Source organism: Homalodisca vitripennis, chromosome 4, assembly GCF_021130785.1.
Source record: "Homalodisca vitripennis isolate AUS2020 chromosome 4, UT_GWSS_2.1, whole genome shotgun sequence".
Taxonomy (NCBI): domain Eukaryota; kingdom Metazoa; phylum Arthropoda; class Insecta; order Hemiptera; family Cicadellidae; genus Homalodisca; species Homalodisca vitripennis.
Genome location: NC_060210.1, coordinates 68160565 through 68180488, shown reverse-complemented (window position 1 = coordinate 68180488; position 19924 = coordinate 68160565). Strand labels below are relative to the sequence as shown.

General features: G+C 32.0%; 1 protein-coding gene across 2 annotated transcripts in view; it reads right to left on the bottom strand.

The window, feature by feature from the left end:
* Positions 1-18156, bottom strand: part of LOC124359463 (BMP-2-inducible protein kinase) — a 70968-nt gene extending 52812 nt beyond the window's left edge. For both annotated transcript variants that reach the window (XM_046812220.1, XM_046812221.1), the window contains exons 1-3: positions 17716-18156; positions 10577-10695; positions 6837-6970 (exon numbers count right to left, since the gene is read on the bottom strand). In XM_046812220.1, coding sequence (XP_046668176.1) covers positions 6837-6970; positions 10577-10695; positions 17716-17860 — 398 coding nt within the window. In that variant the 5' untranslated portion in view covers positions 17861-18156. The remainder of the gene's footprint in view (positions 1-6836; positions 6971-10576; positions 10696-17715) is intronic.
* Between the last annotated feature and the right edge of the window lie 1768 nt (positions 18157-19924).

Below are 19924 nucleotides of genomic sequence, written 5' to 3'. Positions count from 1 at the left end.
TTGAAACAGCACAACTGAATTGGTATATAGTAGTAGAAATAACTGCGTTGCACAGTTAATTAATAAATAGTTGTCACATCTCATTTTGTTGTACTGATTTTGTATACAGAAAAAATAAATGCGGCATATTGAAAGGCACAACTCTCCGTAGACAATAACAGGTATTTATCACCAGTTTTTGTTTTGAATTCTTTTATTAATATGTTCAACTCCAGTGACGCCACAGTGGTTTCGTACACATGTTACATCACTAGTATTGATGACACCACAGTGGCATTAAGTAAAGGGGTATTTTTAAGCCGCTGAATGTTTTACTATTTAATAATAAATCGTAATTATTGCTATATTAATTGTTTATTTAGATGTCTAAGAATACAAAATCGACCTTGGTTTCCGGAAATGAGTATTCAATGTAGTGATTATTTTTTAATGATCATAACTTGAGTTTTAGCTGATTTCTAGTCAGCTGTTCTGATTAGATGACTCGATTCCGGCCAGTTTCTCACATGTTTCTAATGCTATTAGCTGTCTCAGATTCCCACTATTTTCTCAGATGTTCACCGTTATTATTTAGGAATTGAGTGAGTTTGAGGTAAGTATGACATGTCAACATCATTAGTACCATAATGGCGTCATAGTACTTTTTATGTAAAATGTAACATTTTATTGAGAAACATTATCTTATTTAGTAATGTTATTACTATACAAAAGCCTTGTGTGTTTAACCCTAGATTCGTAACCATTCGTCTGCCGGACGACACAATTTTCCAGGAAAGCGAGGTTAGGTATATTTAAGTGGAGTGGGGAACCTGATACCCCTTCCTATTCCTCCACCCCTACTTCCTTTCAGTTGCTCTCATGTGATTGACCTGAGATCATTGATAGTTTTGAGGTTATGTCAGTTTAATTTTCATTCGTAATCTCAGGGACGAGTGGTTACGAGTAATGTTACCTACAGTTTTCGAACATCGTCTGGTGGACTAATGGTTACGAATAAAATGTACTGAATATTTTTCGTTCGTCGTCTAGTATACTAATGGTTAGTAAAAGGGCGGCATGGAAAAATGAACTCTTGTTTTAAATATGTTTTTTATTTGTCTTAAATTCATTACATTTATATGACACGAAAAAAGTGACACGACTGTTGACGACACGGATGCTGACCCCGACTTCTATCCTTCAGGTGAAGAAGACACGGACAGAATTCAGTTGTTTGCTGATCTTCAAGATGATGACAGCCAAAACGGGGTAGGACTACGACAACCAATCCGTGATACCTCAGTTTCACAAGGAAGGCCAGGTAATGATTTCAGTTTACCATCTACAAGCAAATGTAATGTAACACATCATTTATTTCCTTCTGAGACTAGCGATAATAATTTGAATAGACTTCGTCAAAACGATCCTGTAGAAGGTAAAGATGTGTCTCACAATTATGACACCAATGTTCAAACTGATACGATAATGTCAATTGATTTTTATGACTCAGAATCAAATGACCCTAATTATGAAATGTCCGATGAAGAAAGTTCCTCTTCATCTGTTCCACATAGTGATACTGGAGTAAACACTGAAGAAGTAATGGAAATTATCAGAAGTTCTTCTGCTCAAGTTGTATCAAATAGATCTGATGAACCAGTATATTTGTCTAATCTCAAGCGTCATAGAAACTTAGTTCTCCCTAAAACTAGGACTTTGTAAGGTAAGAATAGGCACATTTGGAGCTCAAAACCAAAAACCCGTTTTTCTAGGTGTAGTCGAAGGAACATAATTAATTTCCGTCAGAGACCTGTAAATAATGCCAAAAACATTCAATCTCCATTAGATTCTTTTAAGATTTTTATTACTCCATCAATTGTGGATAAAATAGTATTTCATACAAATGTAGAAATTGAACAAAAACTATTGAAATATGTCAAAAGTACCAAAGCAACTGTAATGCCTATTACATCTAAGGAGATTAGCGCTCTTTTGGGGCTCTTGGTGATGTCTGCAGTCATGAAAGACAATCATTTGACAGCGGAAGAGCTGTTTGATCCTTCATTTAGAGGCACAAGGTACATATGTGTCATGAGCAGAAATCGATTTTTTTGTTAAACTGCCTAAGATTTGACCACAGAGCTACACGGAATTCTGAAGATGTACTTGCACCCATCAGAGAGATATGGGAAGAGTTTGTTCAAGCTTGCAGTGATAACTATATTCCTGGTTCCTACGTAACAATTGACGAACAGTTGCTAGGTTTCAGAGGATGATGCCCATTCAGGATGTACCTTCCTTCAAAACTAAATAAATATGGTATTAAAATAGTTATGCTATGTGATGTAAAGACTAAGTATATGATTGATGCCATGCCTTATTTAGGAAAGTATACTAACACTAACAGGCTTCCTCTTGGAACGTATTTTGTTAAAAGCCTAACTGAAACTATCCGTGGTTCTAACAGGAACGTAACTATGAATAATTGGTTCACTTCAGTTGGTCTGGCTAAGGACATGCTGAGGAACCATAAGTTGACTATTGTTGGTACTTTGCGCTCAACAAGAAAGAGATTCCCCCTGAATTGACAGACCAAAAGTCTAGAAGAGTTAACAGTTCAATGTTTTGTTATGACAATGAGCTAGTAGTATTGCTTTCATATAAGGCAAAAGAAAGAAGATGGTCTATTTACTTTCAACTTGTCATGAGTCAGGCACCATATCTGAAGAATCAGGGAAACCAGATATCGTTGAATTTTATAACTCAACGAAAGGTGCAGTTGACACATTTGACGAAATGTCCAGTACTATGTCATGCAGTAGGAAAACTCAAAGATGTTCTCTATGCTACTTTTATGGCGTGTTGATCAGTACCTTGGTAGACGCATATGTTTTGTATGTGTCCATGATGGTTATGAAAAATGAGAAACCACTTCATCGCCGTGACTTTGCTAAAGGACTCAGCAAAGAGCTCATGAAACCATGGTTGCAAGAAAGGGTTACAATTACAACGTTACCGAGAAATTCAAAGACAAAAATATCAGAAATCCTAGGGGAACACGAACCAGTTGCAAATGTATCGTTTATTCCTCCAGCCGGTAATGCCGTGCCTCCATGCCCAGACAATCAAGCCGCACTTCCAGATCCAGCCGCTGATGCCGCGTCTCTAGTTCCAGCTAATGATGCTCTACCTCCAGTCGAAGAAATCGTCATGGAAAAGAAAAAAATGTTCTATTTGCCCCTCAAAAAAAAAGAAGAATGACACAATATGTGTGTTATAACTGCCAGCATCACATGTGCCTTGAGCACCAGGCGAAAATCTGTGTTAACTGTGCGGAGGAATCACAATAATAACAAAACAGGTCAAAACAATGTTATGTTACTTAAATTTACTTATTACTTATCTTTTTACTTTGATTACTTATTACCACTTATTTAATTTTAAACACATTCATGATCACTAACTAAATATCCATCAGAATGTCTTCGCCTGGTAAAATAAGACATTCTTTACTTTTACTTTTTTACTTTTTTAAATATGACTTTTGTTCTTTTTTTGTCTATTAATAAACGCTAAAACACTATACATTTACTTCATGTTATAAAGTAGATAAGAATGTAAAATGTGTAAAACCCAGTCGTTATCAACTACTTATTAAGTTTACATAGTTATTAACGTGTTTTTATTTTCATAAGTACTTTTTATTTTATTATATGAACAAAACTCATAAATATTACTTAAACAAGACATATATTTTAAATATTTTTGTTTTAAATACTTTTAATAAGTTCTGTAGTAACATAAAAAACAGTTGTAGCAATAAAATTATTATTACATTACATATTTTGTATTTTTTCCTGGAGTAGTCTCGTAGACTAATGGTTGTGAATAACTGCAGGCAAATCAGATGGTTACGAATCTAGGGTTAATGTAAGTAGTTTCAATGCAAATATTCTGTCATTTGATGACACGTGTCTATACCGTTAGTACCGATGACGTCTAAGTTTTTTAAAATGTAAAATACATATTTTTCCATAAAAGTGATTATATTCCCTAATTATAATGCAAATGAAGAGAATAGGCTAAATAAATGTTTGGGATATCACGTGCTATATCCCGAAATAGGGCTGGGCTCGAACGTGTAAAGAATCAGGATAGAAGAAAATGTTCAATGTTTATATATATATATAGTATACAAATAAAGTAAACCTTCACTGTAAATTTTTGAATGATAGAATACTTTTAAAAGTCTTCGGGGAATAGCAAAAACATAATATGAATTTTTTTGTGAGTTTTAAAATTATTTCCCCTTATCCCAAAATGGATGAGTGGGGGACAACTTAAAAAATTTAAATAATGTGTGTGTGTGTCTAACTGTCACAGGTCCGTGTGAAGTGCATTAAACCATCTTTCAGTTTTAAACAAATTTCCATCAGTTGTTCCATAGATAAAATTAAGCTTCACTTTTATCTACTTCGCAACCTTTCAACCAATTTCACCAAGGATAGATAAATATACTATTAATTGTAATGTTCAGCCAGAATGAGTCTATGACATAAGACAGTGTGTTAATAATTAAACTCTTATTTTATGCCTGAAGCCAACAGTCTATTTCAGTTTTCAGAAGAAACTGAAGGCTTAACAACAATTTCACCAAGTAACATTTAGTGATGGAATTTTTTTATAAATGTTTTGGCCAACCAACACAATTGTTAGCACTGGGATATTAAATTTCCTCTTTTTTCTGTGAGAACAATACTCAGTATCCATTGAAATTTAACGTTTAGGAAGGAATTGTAGGTAGCCATGTTATAGGACCTTATACATTAAACTTGAACGGTGTAACCTACTTACATTTGTTGCAGGAAATAGTTTTCCCTCAAATTCAAGACTACAAAAAGGCTAAGATAGTTTTATCACCATATCTTATATGAATGCATTTATTCTTGTAGGGAAATACTGGTGATTTAATAATGATATCAGAGAGTTATATGAATGCATTTATTCTTGTAGGGAAATACTGGTGATTTAATAATGATATCGGGGAGGGGGAGAGAGGGAGGGAGGGATTTAGAGAGAGAGAGAGAGAGAGAGAGATAATAATATTTCCAAACTTCTACTTAATGTTTCTTAATTTGTTTATCTGAATTGTCTACTTTTTAATTTAAATAAATTTTAGCAGTTTTCCCTATTTTAAACATAAAATAAACATTTTTACAGCTTCTTAAATTCTTACTACAGATTTGTTAGCTCTCTATATTAGGGGACATACTATAGAAAAGACTAAATGGGTTTGCTCTCATTCTGTCTAATACACTGCATTCAGTGCAACTTTTTGAAGTTGAGTTTCAATGTATAAATAAATATTATTAAGTAAGTATTGTAGCATTTGTTAATGCTAAATATAAAAAGAACATTTATCAAAATTTATAAACATTTCTGAGATGATGAAACGAATTTAAAATCTTTTACTGGAGGTCTGCCTACTGATGCTTTTACAGCATTATTGCTGGAGATTGAAGACTAATATTGATGTTATTGCCTGAGCTCACACCCAATCGCATAGTTTTAAACCGTTACTGATTTCAAACTTATTTTAACAAATTTGTATTATTCTACAACTTAACTTTAATTAAATTATACTTCTACCTATCTACTAAAAATTAAAAATGTTAAAATTTTTTAATCTCAAGATAACAATTTAGATTGTCACCCTCGCTATAATGTGCTACTGAGTGACAATGAACGGGGTAAAGTGCAAATACATAGTTTTAAAGACTAACAAAATATTTTTCAATCATTTGTAACATTTTTTTAACCAAATAATTGTTTTAATCTTTTATTGCTGATTGTTTAAAATAATGAGTTGATAGCTTCTTCTGAATAACTGAATAGTTCTAGCAAATTTTATAACGCTAATTACAATATGTTTAATATTTTTATATCATTTAACAATATTATTAGTTTACACAGGTTGTGTAAACTAATTAACAGGTTGTGTACAAAAGTTATATATGTCAACATATAAAATAGATTGTGTTACAATTAAATTTACTTCTGATAAAAAAATTCTAATTTAAGTGTAAATTAACCAAAACCCCATATATTTAACTTGTTGGATCCTGCTGCCACACAGTTCCAGGAAAGAGAAATGTGCAGTTGTGGCCCGTCGGCACAGGGTTGCGGCCGCTTGCATACCTCTTAATTTCGGGTTTTCTTAGACACACCTCGCTAAATTAAATGATGTTCAATATACTGGGATTCACAGCTGAATACATTTTGCACTACAGTACTTAGAAGCCTGTTTTTATTCTAAACTTTGAGACGTTTCAGCCGGCAGATGTTGTTTATAAACACAAATATGGCTTCACGTAAATGTGAGTTTTTTTTAATATAAAGATATCAATGCAATATTGTGTCATGATTTTAGTGAGTTAACTGTAGTGACGAAGAAAGTGAAGTGGATATTTTCAGTTGTGCAAGATGTGACGGTTTTATTTTTAACGAGCTATTTCGTGACGCAGACTTCAGCTACGATCTATGCTATCTCGATGAATTTATATATATATATATATATATATATATATATATATATATATAATAAAATTATGTATATATATAAATGCGGGAACATCAATAACATTAAATAAATATCTAAATAAATCTTATAGGCATATGATATTCCAGCAGCAAATAATAACTGTAATGCACAATAATAATCAAGTGCCAGGTAAAACCTTGGTCAGCAGGGGTACCTGTACTGCAACAACTCAGGACTCAACAAATAATTGAGATTAGTATTCTCATTGAAAAACACTAGTACACACAAAAAAATTATTTAACTAGGTCAGACTTACTTGGCATTCATCATCTGCAGTACATGAGTGCGACAGTACGGCATCAACAGTAAAACCTCATACACACCATTGGCTGTAGGAGTGATACTAGAGTCCACATAGCCGATAATATTCTTGTGTCCGCTCAGGTTGCTCTGATGGACAAACAAGACCTAATTACTAGAGGGTATATACATTCTACGACATAAAACTGAATTGTTAATGCCATAAATAGCCTAAACATAACGAGAAATAGTTTCAATTTCAGTATCACTTTTATTTACATCTATACATCAGAGAAACTACATAATAAATGTCCTTGAAGAAATGAAACAGTAGAGTTCTACTTATTGTTAGAGATTCTACTTCTATTAAGGAACAGATATAACAGGTATTGATTAAGGTGTCATCATAAAATCAATTCTTTAATACAAATTTTGTTGAATGAACCAAACATGGGTATTTTACGATCAAAAGATAAAATAATAAAAACTAATAATAGATAGATATAAACTTAATTAATGCTGATGATTTTGTGTATGAAATGTATGTTTACTAATACATGAGTTTAATATTTATTTGATAACAGAGTAAGCAGGCAATTGTTTTTAGACACACAAAACACTGAAGTTAATACAAAATATCATTGATCTGATATGTTAGGATATATTACACAAAACTGTTATTATATATTGGCACTATATAGTGAAGGTGTACCACTACTCAACATACTGTCAGGATTATAAATCTAAATAGATTCATGATATGTAAAGGGTTAAAGAACATAAAATCCTTTCTAGTTTGCAATTTAAATGCAGTTCCATAAGTGTAACACATTGACTGTGACAAACGCTCTAGGGCAGCGGTTCTCAAACTTTTTACTTCGAGCCCCCCTGCATAATCCAGCTGTAAGCCGAGTCCCCCCTCCCCCTATATGTAAGTGTACTATATTAGTGAATCGCTTTTGAAATTTTACACCAACTTTTATTTGCTTAGTTTTGAACATTTTATATAAACTACATTAGAGCATAATGGGGCAATAAGTTTAATCGTAATCAAACAACAAATTCTATACAAACAATTACAATTTATTTTAGCTACTACAGTATATAACTGTTATTTATAACTCAAAGTAATAATAATAATAAAGCTCCAACATGAAGGATGTGCTTGTTTTCTCTTTACGCATAGTTTGTCGAAACATAGTGTCAGTTCTGATAACGCTACTCTGAATTCCTTGGTCGAAACCAGTCTTGAGCGATATTTACTCTTCATGGCAGCTGGAGCAGAAAGCCCAGTTTCACAAGAATAGGTAGTAGCGAATGGAGTATTTTCATTTTCAATGCCTTTTCACTCAAAATTGGGTGTTTCTTTTTCTACACCAATTCAGAAGGAAGATTCTTTATTAAACTTACTTTCAAGCTCAGTATCACCCTGGAGGTCAATGAGATTTTCTTTTTTTATCATGTTGTAGGAGCACTCATCAACAGATGGTTTGAACGTGTTTTGAATCCACGTTAAACCATCCAAGTCCTCATCAAAAGATTTTATTAACAAGATTTGAGGATTTCTAAGTGTTTAAGAAAGAATTTCTTTGGAATAGTTTTTAGATTCATTTCTTTAATCATAATTTTTAAGATTAAGAAATAGCTAACTCAATATTGTCACTTTTCAGACCGCCCTCGTACAAACTTAGCTTCTTTACAAAACTATTCACCTTTTCAGTTCATTGTAGAAGGTTTGCATCTTTTTGTCTGTAAATACTTGTTTAGTACATTTATTTTCTCCAATCTGACATGTGTGCTAATCACAGAAAAAAAATCTGGGTCAGTAAAAAACGTTGAGTTTTTGGTGGTTTCCGTCAAGCAAATTTGCAAGAACTTCATGTCTAAGCTCAAATATTCTGGTCAAAGCCTTTCCTCTCGATAATCAGCGAGCATTAGTATGAAATGGTAAAGCTGTGTGTTCTGAGCCCATAATTTGACCGAGAACCTTAAAAACTCAAGACTTTAAAGGCCACCCTTTAACGACATTGACTGTTTTAAACGACCACGTGAAAAAATTCATTAAGTTTCGAAGTCATACCTTTTGCTGTTAAAGCCTCTCTATGAATTATGCAGTATGTCCATATAGCTTCTGGAGCTAACTTTCTGATCAACCTTCAAGGTCTAGTGTACTTTCCTGACATAGCCCGAGCTCCATTTGTGCAAATCCCTATACATTTGATCCAAGATATGTCATTATCCTGCAAAAATGTATCATCATTCGGAAAATGGCAGTGGTATTTGCGAAAACGTCTCACAAAAAAGCAACTCTTCCCGCATCGCACTACCATCGATGAATCTTATATAGGCTAACATATTAAATAAATAACTCTATGAATATCGGTAGCTTCATCGATGTGCTTTAATATTTTGTGTGTAAATAAAATTAATTTTTCAAGCAAGCATTGGCCCCCCCCCTGAACCTTCATTACGCCCTCCTTGAGGGTCACGCCCCACACTTTGAGAACCTCTACTCTAGTGTATACTGAATGATTTAAGAAAATACTCAATATGGATTCAAGAATGAGAAAGAGAGAGAGAAAGATTCTTTATTTGTCATTAAATAACAATTCTGTTACATAGACTTTGTCAGCATGGAAACAATAAAAGTGTAGAATAAAATTAAATCAAAGTAAATAAAATAAGCATAAAAAAATGGTAAAATTTGGTGACATTGTTCTATATTGGTAGAGTAGAAGAAAGATTACACAATCAGTCTATAATACTCATAAGAATGATGAAAATCTCTTATGTGCACACCATACACAACTAGTATTAAATTATAGAAATATTTCTATATAACTAAACAACAAAAATAAATAAGTATATAAATTGTTATTACAATTAAAGAATAACATTACTTGGTCCAATAAAATAAGAATATTAAAAATAGCAAATAGTAATAATAAGCAGACAAAAAATAACAATAAATAATAATGTATTAATATTTCTTAATACAAATTTTAACAATAAAAAATGAGCCTGAAATAACATAATAATATATTTCAAACAGACAGGTAACACAGAAGTTAACATTTTAGATTTTCAACATTGGTTACTAAATATTTGTCAATTGTATAGAATGTTTGGTCTTTTAACAATTTGCCAAGGACTACTTTGAATTTATAAAGGCTGACATACAACACACTTTCTGGCAGTTGGCTTAATTTTCATATAACTATGGCTGTTTTTAGTTTTTTAACCCTTTGAGCCCCAGACCTAAAAATATAGTTTGTGCAAATTTTTACCAAGTCTAGTTTTGCATGTAACTGTCTAAAAACCCCAAGGCCTTTTCAGAGATTTTGTACGATTTCATTTGAAAAATCATACCATCACTAATATACTAGCTAATGGCCTATATACATTAAAATATTTGGAATAAGGTACTTTAAAAATAAAAAATTCAATAAGGGCTAAAAAAATTGTATGTACTTTTATATATGTAAAATAACGCATATGTGCAAACTAAAAAAAGAAAAAGTTACATTTAAAATTTTTTTAGAAATAAAACAAGAAACAATTAATTAACCTGTGGGATATAATTTTATTTAATTTGTCATGTTATTGCAAACATACAAACAAATTTTCAGACAGATTAGTTCAATAATAAATATTTTACACTTGTAAAAACACTTGTTAAACACTTTGTATGTTTTATATATATATATATATATATATTATATATATATATATATATATAAAAAATAATTTACTTACAGCGATCTGGATTTCCCGCTTAGCGATGTTTAAGTCATGATCATTGTTGACATACATGCGTTTCAGTGCGAACCTCTTGTTGTTGCTCCCCTTTACCAGAAACACTACAGCAAAACCTCCTGAAAAATTACGAGAATAACAATCTTTAGTGAGGCAGTAAATATAGAAATTGGGATTTATAGAATGTTATAGCTATTGGTCTTCTAATACAGTGTACAAAGAGAGAAAAAAAATAAAACTTACCATATTACTAGGGTTATAATTAACAATGAAACAAACTTTTACTTGGTATAGTTAGTTTATAATATATCACATGTTGGTAAACCACTTGATAATTTATCAGATAGCTGATAACAGAATAAGTGGGAAACAAGTGATATTTTGTCCAAGTATAACAAGCAAGTTTTATGGTTAATATTCTTCATTCAAGCTTTTGGACCATGAACAGAATAGTTTTTAAATCTTATTTAATTATTTAGTTACATGCCTTTAACCCCTCATTCGCGAAATGTTATTTTAGCAGATTACTTGTTAATATTGAAGTAAATTTCTTTTCAAACCAGAATTTGACAAATTATATGAAATTTAAGATTAGCTTGGTAATAAATTTAGAATTAGGAAAACATTACATTGTGCTATAACATCAGGTTTTTTAAAGTAAAATTCCTAATCTCATCACTAACATCCATCGGACTTACATAAAGTACGACATAAATGCACAACCAGTTAAATCCAATTAATTATCCCAGTAATTATCCATGGACTCATAAACGAAGTAAAACCATTCACCACCAGATAGCAATTTAATCATGCCCGAAGTTTATTTGGATTTTGTATTTTTTATTTCTACCATCTTTGCTTGTCTTTGTTAATTGGCTGCTACCGTTGGAAATAAATAAATAAATCAATCAATCTCTCTGTAACATGTACAATTTACACTATAAAACATTTTTTTATATGTAAAAAAGGCATTAAACTTAATAAATTAAAACAACATGAGCTCATTAAATACTTAATGTATCAGACTATTTATTACACAGTCTCAAAAAAACTTATGATTAAATAACTTTTTCAACACTTTTTTTTTAAACAAACACCTGCTCTGCTCATGTAGATAATACAGAAGAATAATGTAAATTAAGATACATAGATTGCAAAGGTTCCCTCTCAAAAAAATTCAAACAAGAACTGATATCATAATGACATGTAATTTTTAAGTAAGTCAAATAAATAATAATAGTCTTTCTAATAATGTAGTTCTTTAAGGTCGCTGGTAAGAAACTCTTTCAAAAATAGTAGCCTCCAAATAGTACTGAAGTACCAATTTTGAGTTACAGCGTTGTTTTAAATCTCAGCAATCATTTGGTAAGAGAATCATTAGAGACACTAATATCCAGTTCACAAACTGTATGATGGAGTTAAACAAAGGCCTTTTTGTAACAGGTAATGTTGCTTGTCTTCTGACATGATTAATTAAGGAAATATTTGTGCACCTTAGAACTCACTACTGAAGATCCTTGAAGCATACTAATCAATTAGCTGGAGGAGACTGTATAAAACACATTATTTCAGATTGTGAGAGGCAAGTATTGGAGAAGAATCCCATTTGTAATTTCACAGACAGGTGATAAATTTAACATCAGTATTGGAAAGATACTCTTGGATCTCATTAAATGTACTGGGATAGGCTGATCTTAGTAACATAATCTGATGTACGCAATAATCTTAGGTTGGGAACTAGTAGTCCTTTTTTCCTCTTTTAATCTAATCTACAGTAATATAAAATAATTAAGTTTTATATATAAAGATAATTTGCACAAACTGCAATACTTAATTACAATATTAGGCCACATTAAAAACTTTTAAAAATTAAATAAACATTTAAATGAAAAACTATCAATAAAGGACTATACATTATGTATAAAATCACAGTCAAATGGACACTACAATGAAATTACAAACATTTATTGCAGAGTGCACACCACAAGCTTTTTTTGTTATACTTTTTCCTATTCTTTCTATCTGTTTACTTGTCTATTGACCTAGCACTGTGTTAGCAGCCAAAACTTTATTGTCCTGAAGACATTAACTTCTTGTCCTGCATCTTCTAGATTTCTACAAGCTCACTTCTTCATCTGGAGTGATCTGTGGTTTAATGAGATCCAAGCAACATGTTTAAGGAATTCTCATTATCTCGTCATACGTTTAGCTTTAGGATTATGAAAGTTTTAAATGCAAAATGCATTGTGATATTTACCAATTCAAAGAAGACAACCACTGGCATAAGTTGTGTTCTGAACGAGATTGTATTTTGAACACATTTGGTCAACAGCATCTGGCCTACTCCAATTTTTGACTCAATTTCTGACATTTGTTCTGGTCCAGAATCATTTATCGATTGTACAGTAGAGTCCCGTTAATCCGACCTAATTGGGACCGAGCCCTATTCGGATTATGTGATTGTTCGGATTAGCCAGAATTACATAAAAATACGGTTTTAAACTTGAGAATGGGTCTATTTTGTTATAGAATTATCAACATTGTTTATTAAAACATGTTTTCTGACTGTTGCATTGTATTTCTTGACAAATAAACGTGTTTGCAAATACTAAGCACATTTACCGTATTTAGTGTGAGAGTTCTATTGTTAAGCAATGTGAGCGTACTGGATATTGTACGGGTCCACGCGTTCAATAGTTGTACGAAACTACGCGTCATCCAATAGACTCTCTTTAATGCGACAGAAGACAATAACTGAATTTATGTCTTTTAACAATTAATATTGTACTCAATAATAATATCAGTACTGTACGTCCAGTTTTTGTTTGATTTTACTTCTTAATACAGTAGGCCTAATTTAACTCATACTTAACCTATAAGTTTCAATTTGGTACTGTATTTAACTTCATTATTTATGTACTGTACCGTACACAATTTGTCTTAATAAAATACTGTATGTCTATTTAATTAAAGTTTTCCCATTTTCATTTTTTATGCAATTAGTTCCTATAACTGTTCACTATCGTTATAAATAATTTCTCCTGGACCTGTTCGGATTAACCGACGTTCGGATTACACGTGTTCGAATTAGCGGGACTCCACTGTATAGTCAATCTTAGTTGATATCAAAAACAAAGTGCATTTTTCTTTTTTGGACACTATAAAACAAGTGTGTTTACTGTGAAAAGCACAGGAATGATTTTATAGGCTTAGGGTCACGTCTTATGAAATTAACACACTCAAATAAAAAAATTTACTTGACCACATTAGAATTTGAAAATATTTGGTACAAAGGTAGGCTAGTCCTCATATAGACTATGAAATTTTCCAATCTTCCTCCAAATATTTCAAATTTACGTCTATTTTGCATTTCTCAAAATCAACAAAATAAACCGCAACCAACATATTTTGAAATCACCATAGCTTTTCTTCTAATTTATTGAGCTAGAGAGATGGGAGTGGTGTCATATAGCTCAGTTTGAAATGCTCTTTTTTTATATAGCCTGCAACACAACATACTATATTACAACTTTTTTTTAATCAAATAAAAAATTTGGTTTTTTTAACAATTTATTATAAATACTTTATATTTTTGGTCAGTGATTCTCAAAATCACTAACACACTATGTATCCTTACTTTACTTAATTTCATTATAATGGTGATTGTTATCATAATTATAACTTCAGTGGATAAAAGAGGATTGCCCCTAAGACAGAAATTGTGTTATTTACAAAATAATTGTTTTTTATTTCATAATGCAATTTATTATGATTTTAAAGGGTAGGGTACTATAAGCGGACCTGGTTTTTTATATTGATATTGATAAACAATATTACTTAATTATAACTTTCGATATAACAAACCGATACTGATATATGAACAATAACTAACTTGTATCAACTATAAACATTTTTTCATATGATAAACATATTTTATTTTAGAGGTAATAACAGGCAGTCGAAAGCTCGTGGAGAACCATGAAACGAAGTTTAAAAAGTGGCATATCAGGCGACCTGCTTGCAGATCATCTCTGTGACTATTTGTGCAGAAGAGAAGTACAGTTTTTAGAGAAGATGCTTCAACAACTTCTCAAAAACGGTTAATCATTGCTACCCAGAAGAAAACCTGTAAATAATTAAGCATATTCTGTATTTCCTGTTAGAAGTGTTTTTTACGTTGTTATCATTATTATATATGAGGTTTTCCTACTTCCAGTTCTAATCGTTTGTTTGATCGTTAGAGCTCATTTATTATATGAGATTGTTACTATGTGCATTATATTAGGTTATATTAATTTAAAATATGATCGTGAATATGACTATAGATATGTTAATATGATTTATAAATGCATATTCGATAAATGAATCAGATCGATGAAAAATGTAGTATTGATGATTGTACTAATCGATACAAAACACTGGATCCGCTTATCATACTCTACCCTTAACTAACTTCAGAGGAGCCATTTTTGACCTAGTATTTACTCTCCCATCTCCTAAGTTTCTGTTACTTATGACATGTTACTAGCAATTGATCACTGCCTTGACTTTCTCTCTCAAAACTACTACTTACAGGCCAGAACATGTATCCTAGCAGACACCCGACTTCAAGAAATGCAATATCAAAGCGGTCCTTTGCTGGCTTCTAGAGTTGACTACCTGATAATAAGCTCACAAGGCAACGTTGAAATACTATTGATGAACTTTTCCCATCAGCTCCATAATTTTATTTGTCTCAATACCCCGCTCAGGATTTACTGCAGATCCAGTTTTCCACCATGTTTCACTAATGGTTTGAAGCAATTAGTAATTCTGAAGAAGGTCCTACACAAGACATACAAGTCAACTTTAAACTTCACAGACAACAATCATTTTGGCATAGTTCGTGCACAATGCGATGAACTGGCAGAGGAATGCTACAGGAACTATATTCGTCACACTGAATTAACAACTCCAGCTGTTTTGCTTGTTAACCCTTTTGGGACTCATTAAAAAGTGCTAATTTCTCTATCTGGTTGTATTTAAATATTCTTATATTGTATAAGTAGTATAAATGGCGTTTTAACTCTTAAAAACTATTATTATGGTCATTATTCAATAATAAATGCTTCATAGAGCATAATATAAATATTAAAAAGTGGTTTTTTTAATAAGCAAAAATGCAAAACGGGTGTTTTGAGTCTGGTACACTTATATAAGAAAATCACAGATTCCGTCAACTTAAACACTAACCACCATTAATTTAAGGTGAGCTCTCCCATCAGCTTTACCGCAGACCAGTGACTCCCATAAGTGTATACCAGACTGCAAAAATCCCTAACGTCAGATGCAGGAATCAAACCCACGATTCCTAGGCTAACTCCTGCGCCCGAGAGTAGCGCCTTGGACCACACAGCCATCCTGACTTGATGTCTTCATGTGCAGATAGCTCACCCGCTGTTGCTGCTCAATTCAACTGGATTGCAAGGCTAGAGTTATATAAATGTTACGTCATCCGTGCAGTGCCTTTGGAGCTACCATAATGGGTAGTTGCCATGTTTCATCCGGAGGGAGTTAAGTTTATTTACTGGATAATATTGAATAACGTCCGTGTAATGGGAAACCATTGAAATAAATAAAGCACCATAGTCTGTGGAAATCCTAAATTTGTTCATAGTGTTTCCGGCTGGTCTAATCTCCCTGAAAGTAACAACATTCCAATACAAAGACAAACTCCAAAACAACCTACCCTTTTAGCATTTCAACCTGGGGTGGATTTGTACTTAATAAGATATATAGGCCTACTGGAGACTATATGTTTTTGTAGAAGTAACCGCTACTGTACTAAAAGAATAGAAACAATCAACAAGTCTTAACCTCAGCTCTCCCCTTTGGTCCTGGTAGGTGAATCACCCAGATTCTTCTTTGTAGTTGAATATTTAATCCTATAACTTGGCCATATTTATAGGTTGTTGATAGGTTGATCTTATATAACTTCATAATATTTTATTTTTCCCGAATTTGCTGATGGAATAATGGCATATAAATGGGCAGATTAATCACCTGATAGACTAATAAGACTAATTGTTTTGGGTTTAACTTCCTTTACTGTAAGAAAACTGTTCCTCTATTTCAAAATGGTCTTGTTAACTTTCATTCCTTTAAAAATCATATGTCTCTGTGCCTCCTATAAACATATCATACCCATGATTTATGAATGTTAGATGATCATAGAAATACATTAAAGCCAAAAACCTCAAACATATTTTGTTTTTACGCAATAACATGAAATAAACATCAATTTTGTCTTTATTATTTACAAATTTATTTCTTACTTGAATAGTTGTGCAATTATACATTTTGAAAATTTGTATTCATTTATTCCAAATTATGAATCTCCTCTTTTCAGACTCCATATATTTTATATATACCTATATATATATATATATATATATATATATATATATATATATATATATATATATATATTCACTTCAAAACCTCCAATGAATACGAATGGAGCTCTTGTATATTTTATTTTAATACTATTAGACCGAATGAACGAATACTGCAGGTTTTAATTCAATTCTTTCAGTGAAATTTGTTTTCAATTCAAAAGTAGGTATTCAAATTCATTTTAAGGTAGGCTAGGCCTATTTGAATACGCGAATACCCATGCATTATTCAAGTACAATTCGATTCTCTCATCACTAGGGCTACAACAAAAATGAAATTTACTCTGTGATTAATATGTAGCTTGCATACCTACCAGAGAGTTACAATAACAAACCTATATAAAAATGATATGTATATTAATAAATAATAGTATGAAGGAATGTACAGTATGTCTAAGCTACTCCAAAGGCTATTTAATATAAGTTAACGACAATACCAATTTTTAGAGTGTACTAATAAAAAGTGTTATTTTGTCAAATTGGTTCTTTGGGTTGCTGATGAGTATTACGTCAAATAGTAACAAAACGAAGCTTCAAAAATAAATCTAGTCCCTAGGCCTATTCTGTAAGCCTGAATACAGTAAGATCATATTTAAAACATATTTCTACAAGTAATCAACACAACATAAATTTGACATAGTACATTTTTTAATAATATGAGTACTTGAGATACTGACATGTAGAATATCTCAGTAAAACACTTACCTTCAGCCAAAACATCTTCAACAGTAACAGTCATCCTTCCCACAGTGAAGGCCTTCCCTACATAACTATTAGGCTCCTTAGCAGTATTGTCGATTTTAGAAAATAGTTTCTTCATTTTTGGAGTGTTCTGTCGTGTGAATAACATGTGATTTCAACAAAAATTTTTAAACTAATGTAATTTACACAGACTAATGTAAACCACTTCTGGAAGATGGATACCCTACATTTTACTCAGCATGCCACTTCGCAAGATTGGAATAAGAAAAATAATTCATTAGATTTAACTTAAAAGAGTTGGAAATGCTTAAATGACTAAACTATCAGATAATTATGATAAATAAATAATTAAAATACAAAACACGAAATCTCAAAATCACGAACAGCAACCATTTTGGTTCAGTAGTAGAAGTTACAATAATTTCCCCACTGAAGTGAAGAGCACCAAATGAATTCCAAGTGTCAAATAAAATCACTGAAACATATGTTTTCAAAGCCTTTAGAATAACATAAACAGTTTCCAGGCACCGTTGAGCGTGGCTCAATATAGTATGCATAAAAGGATTAGGATTTAAATTTAATAAAAATTTAATTATTACAAATCAACGCCAAATCTTTAAAATAAATTTGAATTGAATATATTCTTAGGGTAGTGGTGAGGAGGTTATTCTATTGACCAATCAACCCCATTGCTTAGTTTATCATAAGATAATAATTAAGCCATGCCAGACCATAATTGTAAAATATCTAATCAAGTTCATATGTCATCCAGCCTTTTCTTTTCATCAGGCTCAATTAGTCTAAGAGCCCGCGACGCCCAGACATTCGTTATTTCATAAAAGCTGACAACTTGTCAGTATACGAGTACTATACAGGTATAAACGTACCTCGAGTATGGAGCCTGGGTCGCGGTGGCTTCGACAGGTAACAGGTAGTAAAGGTGAGTGAAATCACAGTTTAAATTCGTAATAGTGTAAAGCTCAGTTTTTATACATTTCAACATTAAACAACGATAGAAAGCTGCATGTGCGATGCCGGACACTTAGTATAGTTCCAACCCCCTGCCAGACACCCCTAAAGTACGATTAATAAAAATAGTACTTTCGTCATATTATAAAACCTGAAATTTATATATGTTATTAGGGGAACTATAAAAAGATGTTTTCTCAGTTCCCAGACACTTTCTATGGTTCCTTCATGCAGCCAGACACCTCAAAAGTTACTCTAGGTGCGAGCGCGAGAGATATACATACAAGCGGGTGCAAGTGAGATAGTACGTAATGTCTACGGCGATCTTTTACTGCGCATTAGCTGTCTTATACTCCGAACGTTTGTTTGAATACATAGTAGTGTGAACGGGTATGCGTATAATAAGTGTATTATTATTTAAGAAATTTATTGTTATTAAAATCGTGGTGCATTTGTGAAAAAGTACTATCATGGAAGTAGAAGGAGCTCAATTACGTTGCTTTGTATGTGACAAGAGTGACGGAAAAATAAATCTATTTTCCGAAGAAAAATATAAAAAAAGTGTCACAGTGTTTTGAAAGCTCGAAAAACACATAGCCTCAAATATTCTAATGCTATTTTGCCGAAAGAATATACGGATGGAGGATATTACCGTGCATGCCACAAAACATTCACCGGGCTTAATAAGCAATATTAAATCCGAACCAATCAGTTCTAAAAACCAATCGACTAGTGTAGTTATACTGCTTTATGAAATTCCCGGTGGAAATGCCATGGACTTTTACTAGATGATTTTTTTTTTAGGACCAATATTGTCCTAAAGGAAAACTGATTACATCAACAATAGATTAATGAACAGATAAACTATGTAATTGTGGAAACATTCTTGGTTTATCTCCATGTAGCTTTTAATAGTGTAGGGGAAATGCAGAGGATTTCCAAAGTATAATTGAACAAACAGCAAGAGCCTTTCCTCAGCATTGCAGACCTGCTGTACAGTTTAAAAATATTTTGTAATAAATAGCATTCTAATTCGACAAGGTATTGGTGATTGCTATTTTAACCAATCATGCTCGTATTGGTGTCTCTCAATACTCTGAAAATAGTATAAATGGACCTGTAGAGATCATGTGATAAATCACTTGAACATTTGTAGTACTGTATTATGTTTTTTTATTGTCTTGCAAAACATTTTTTTCAATAATTGCAAATCTAAATCACAAAGAGTCGTGTAAACCAGCTT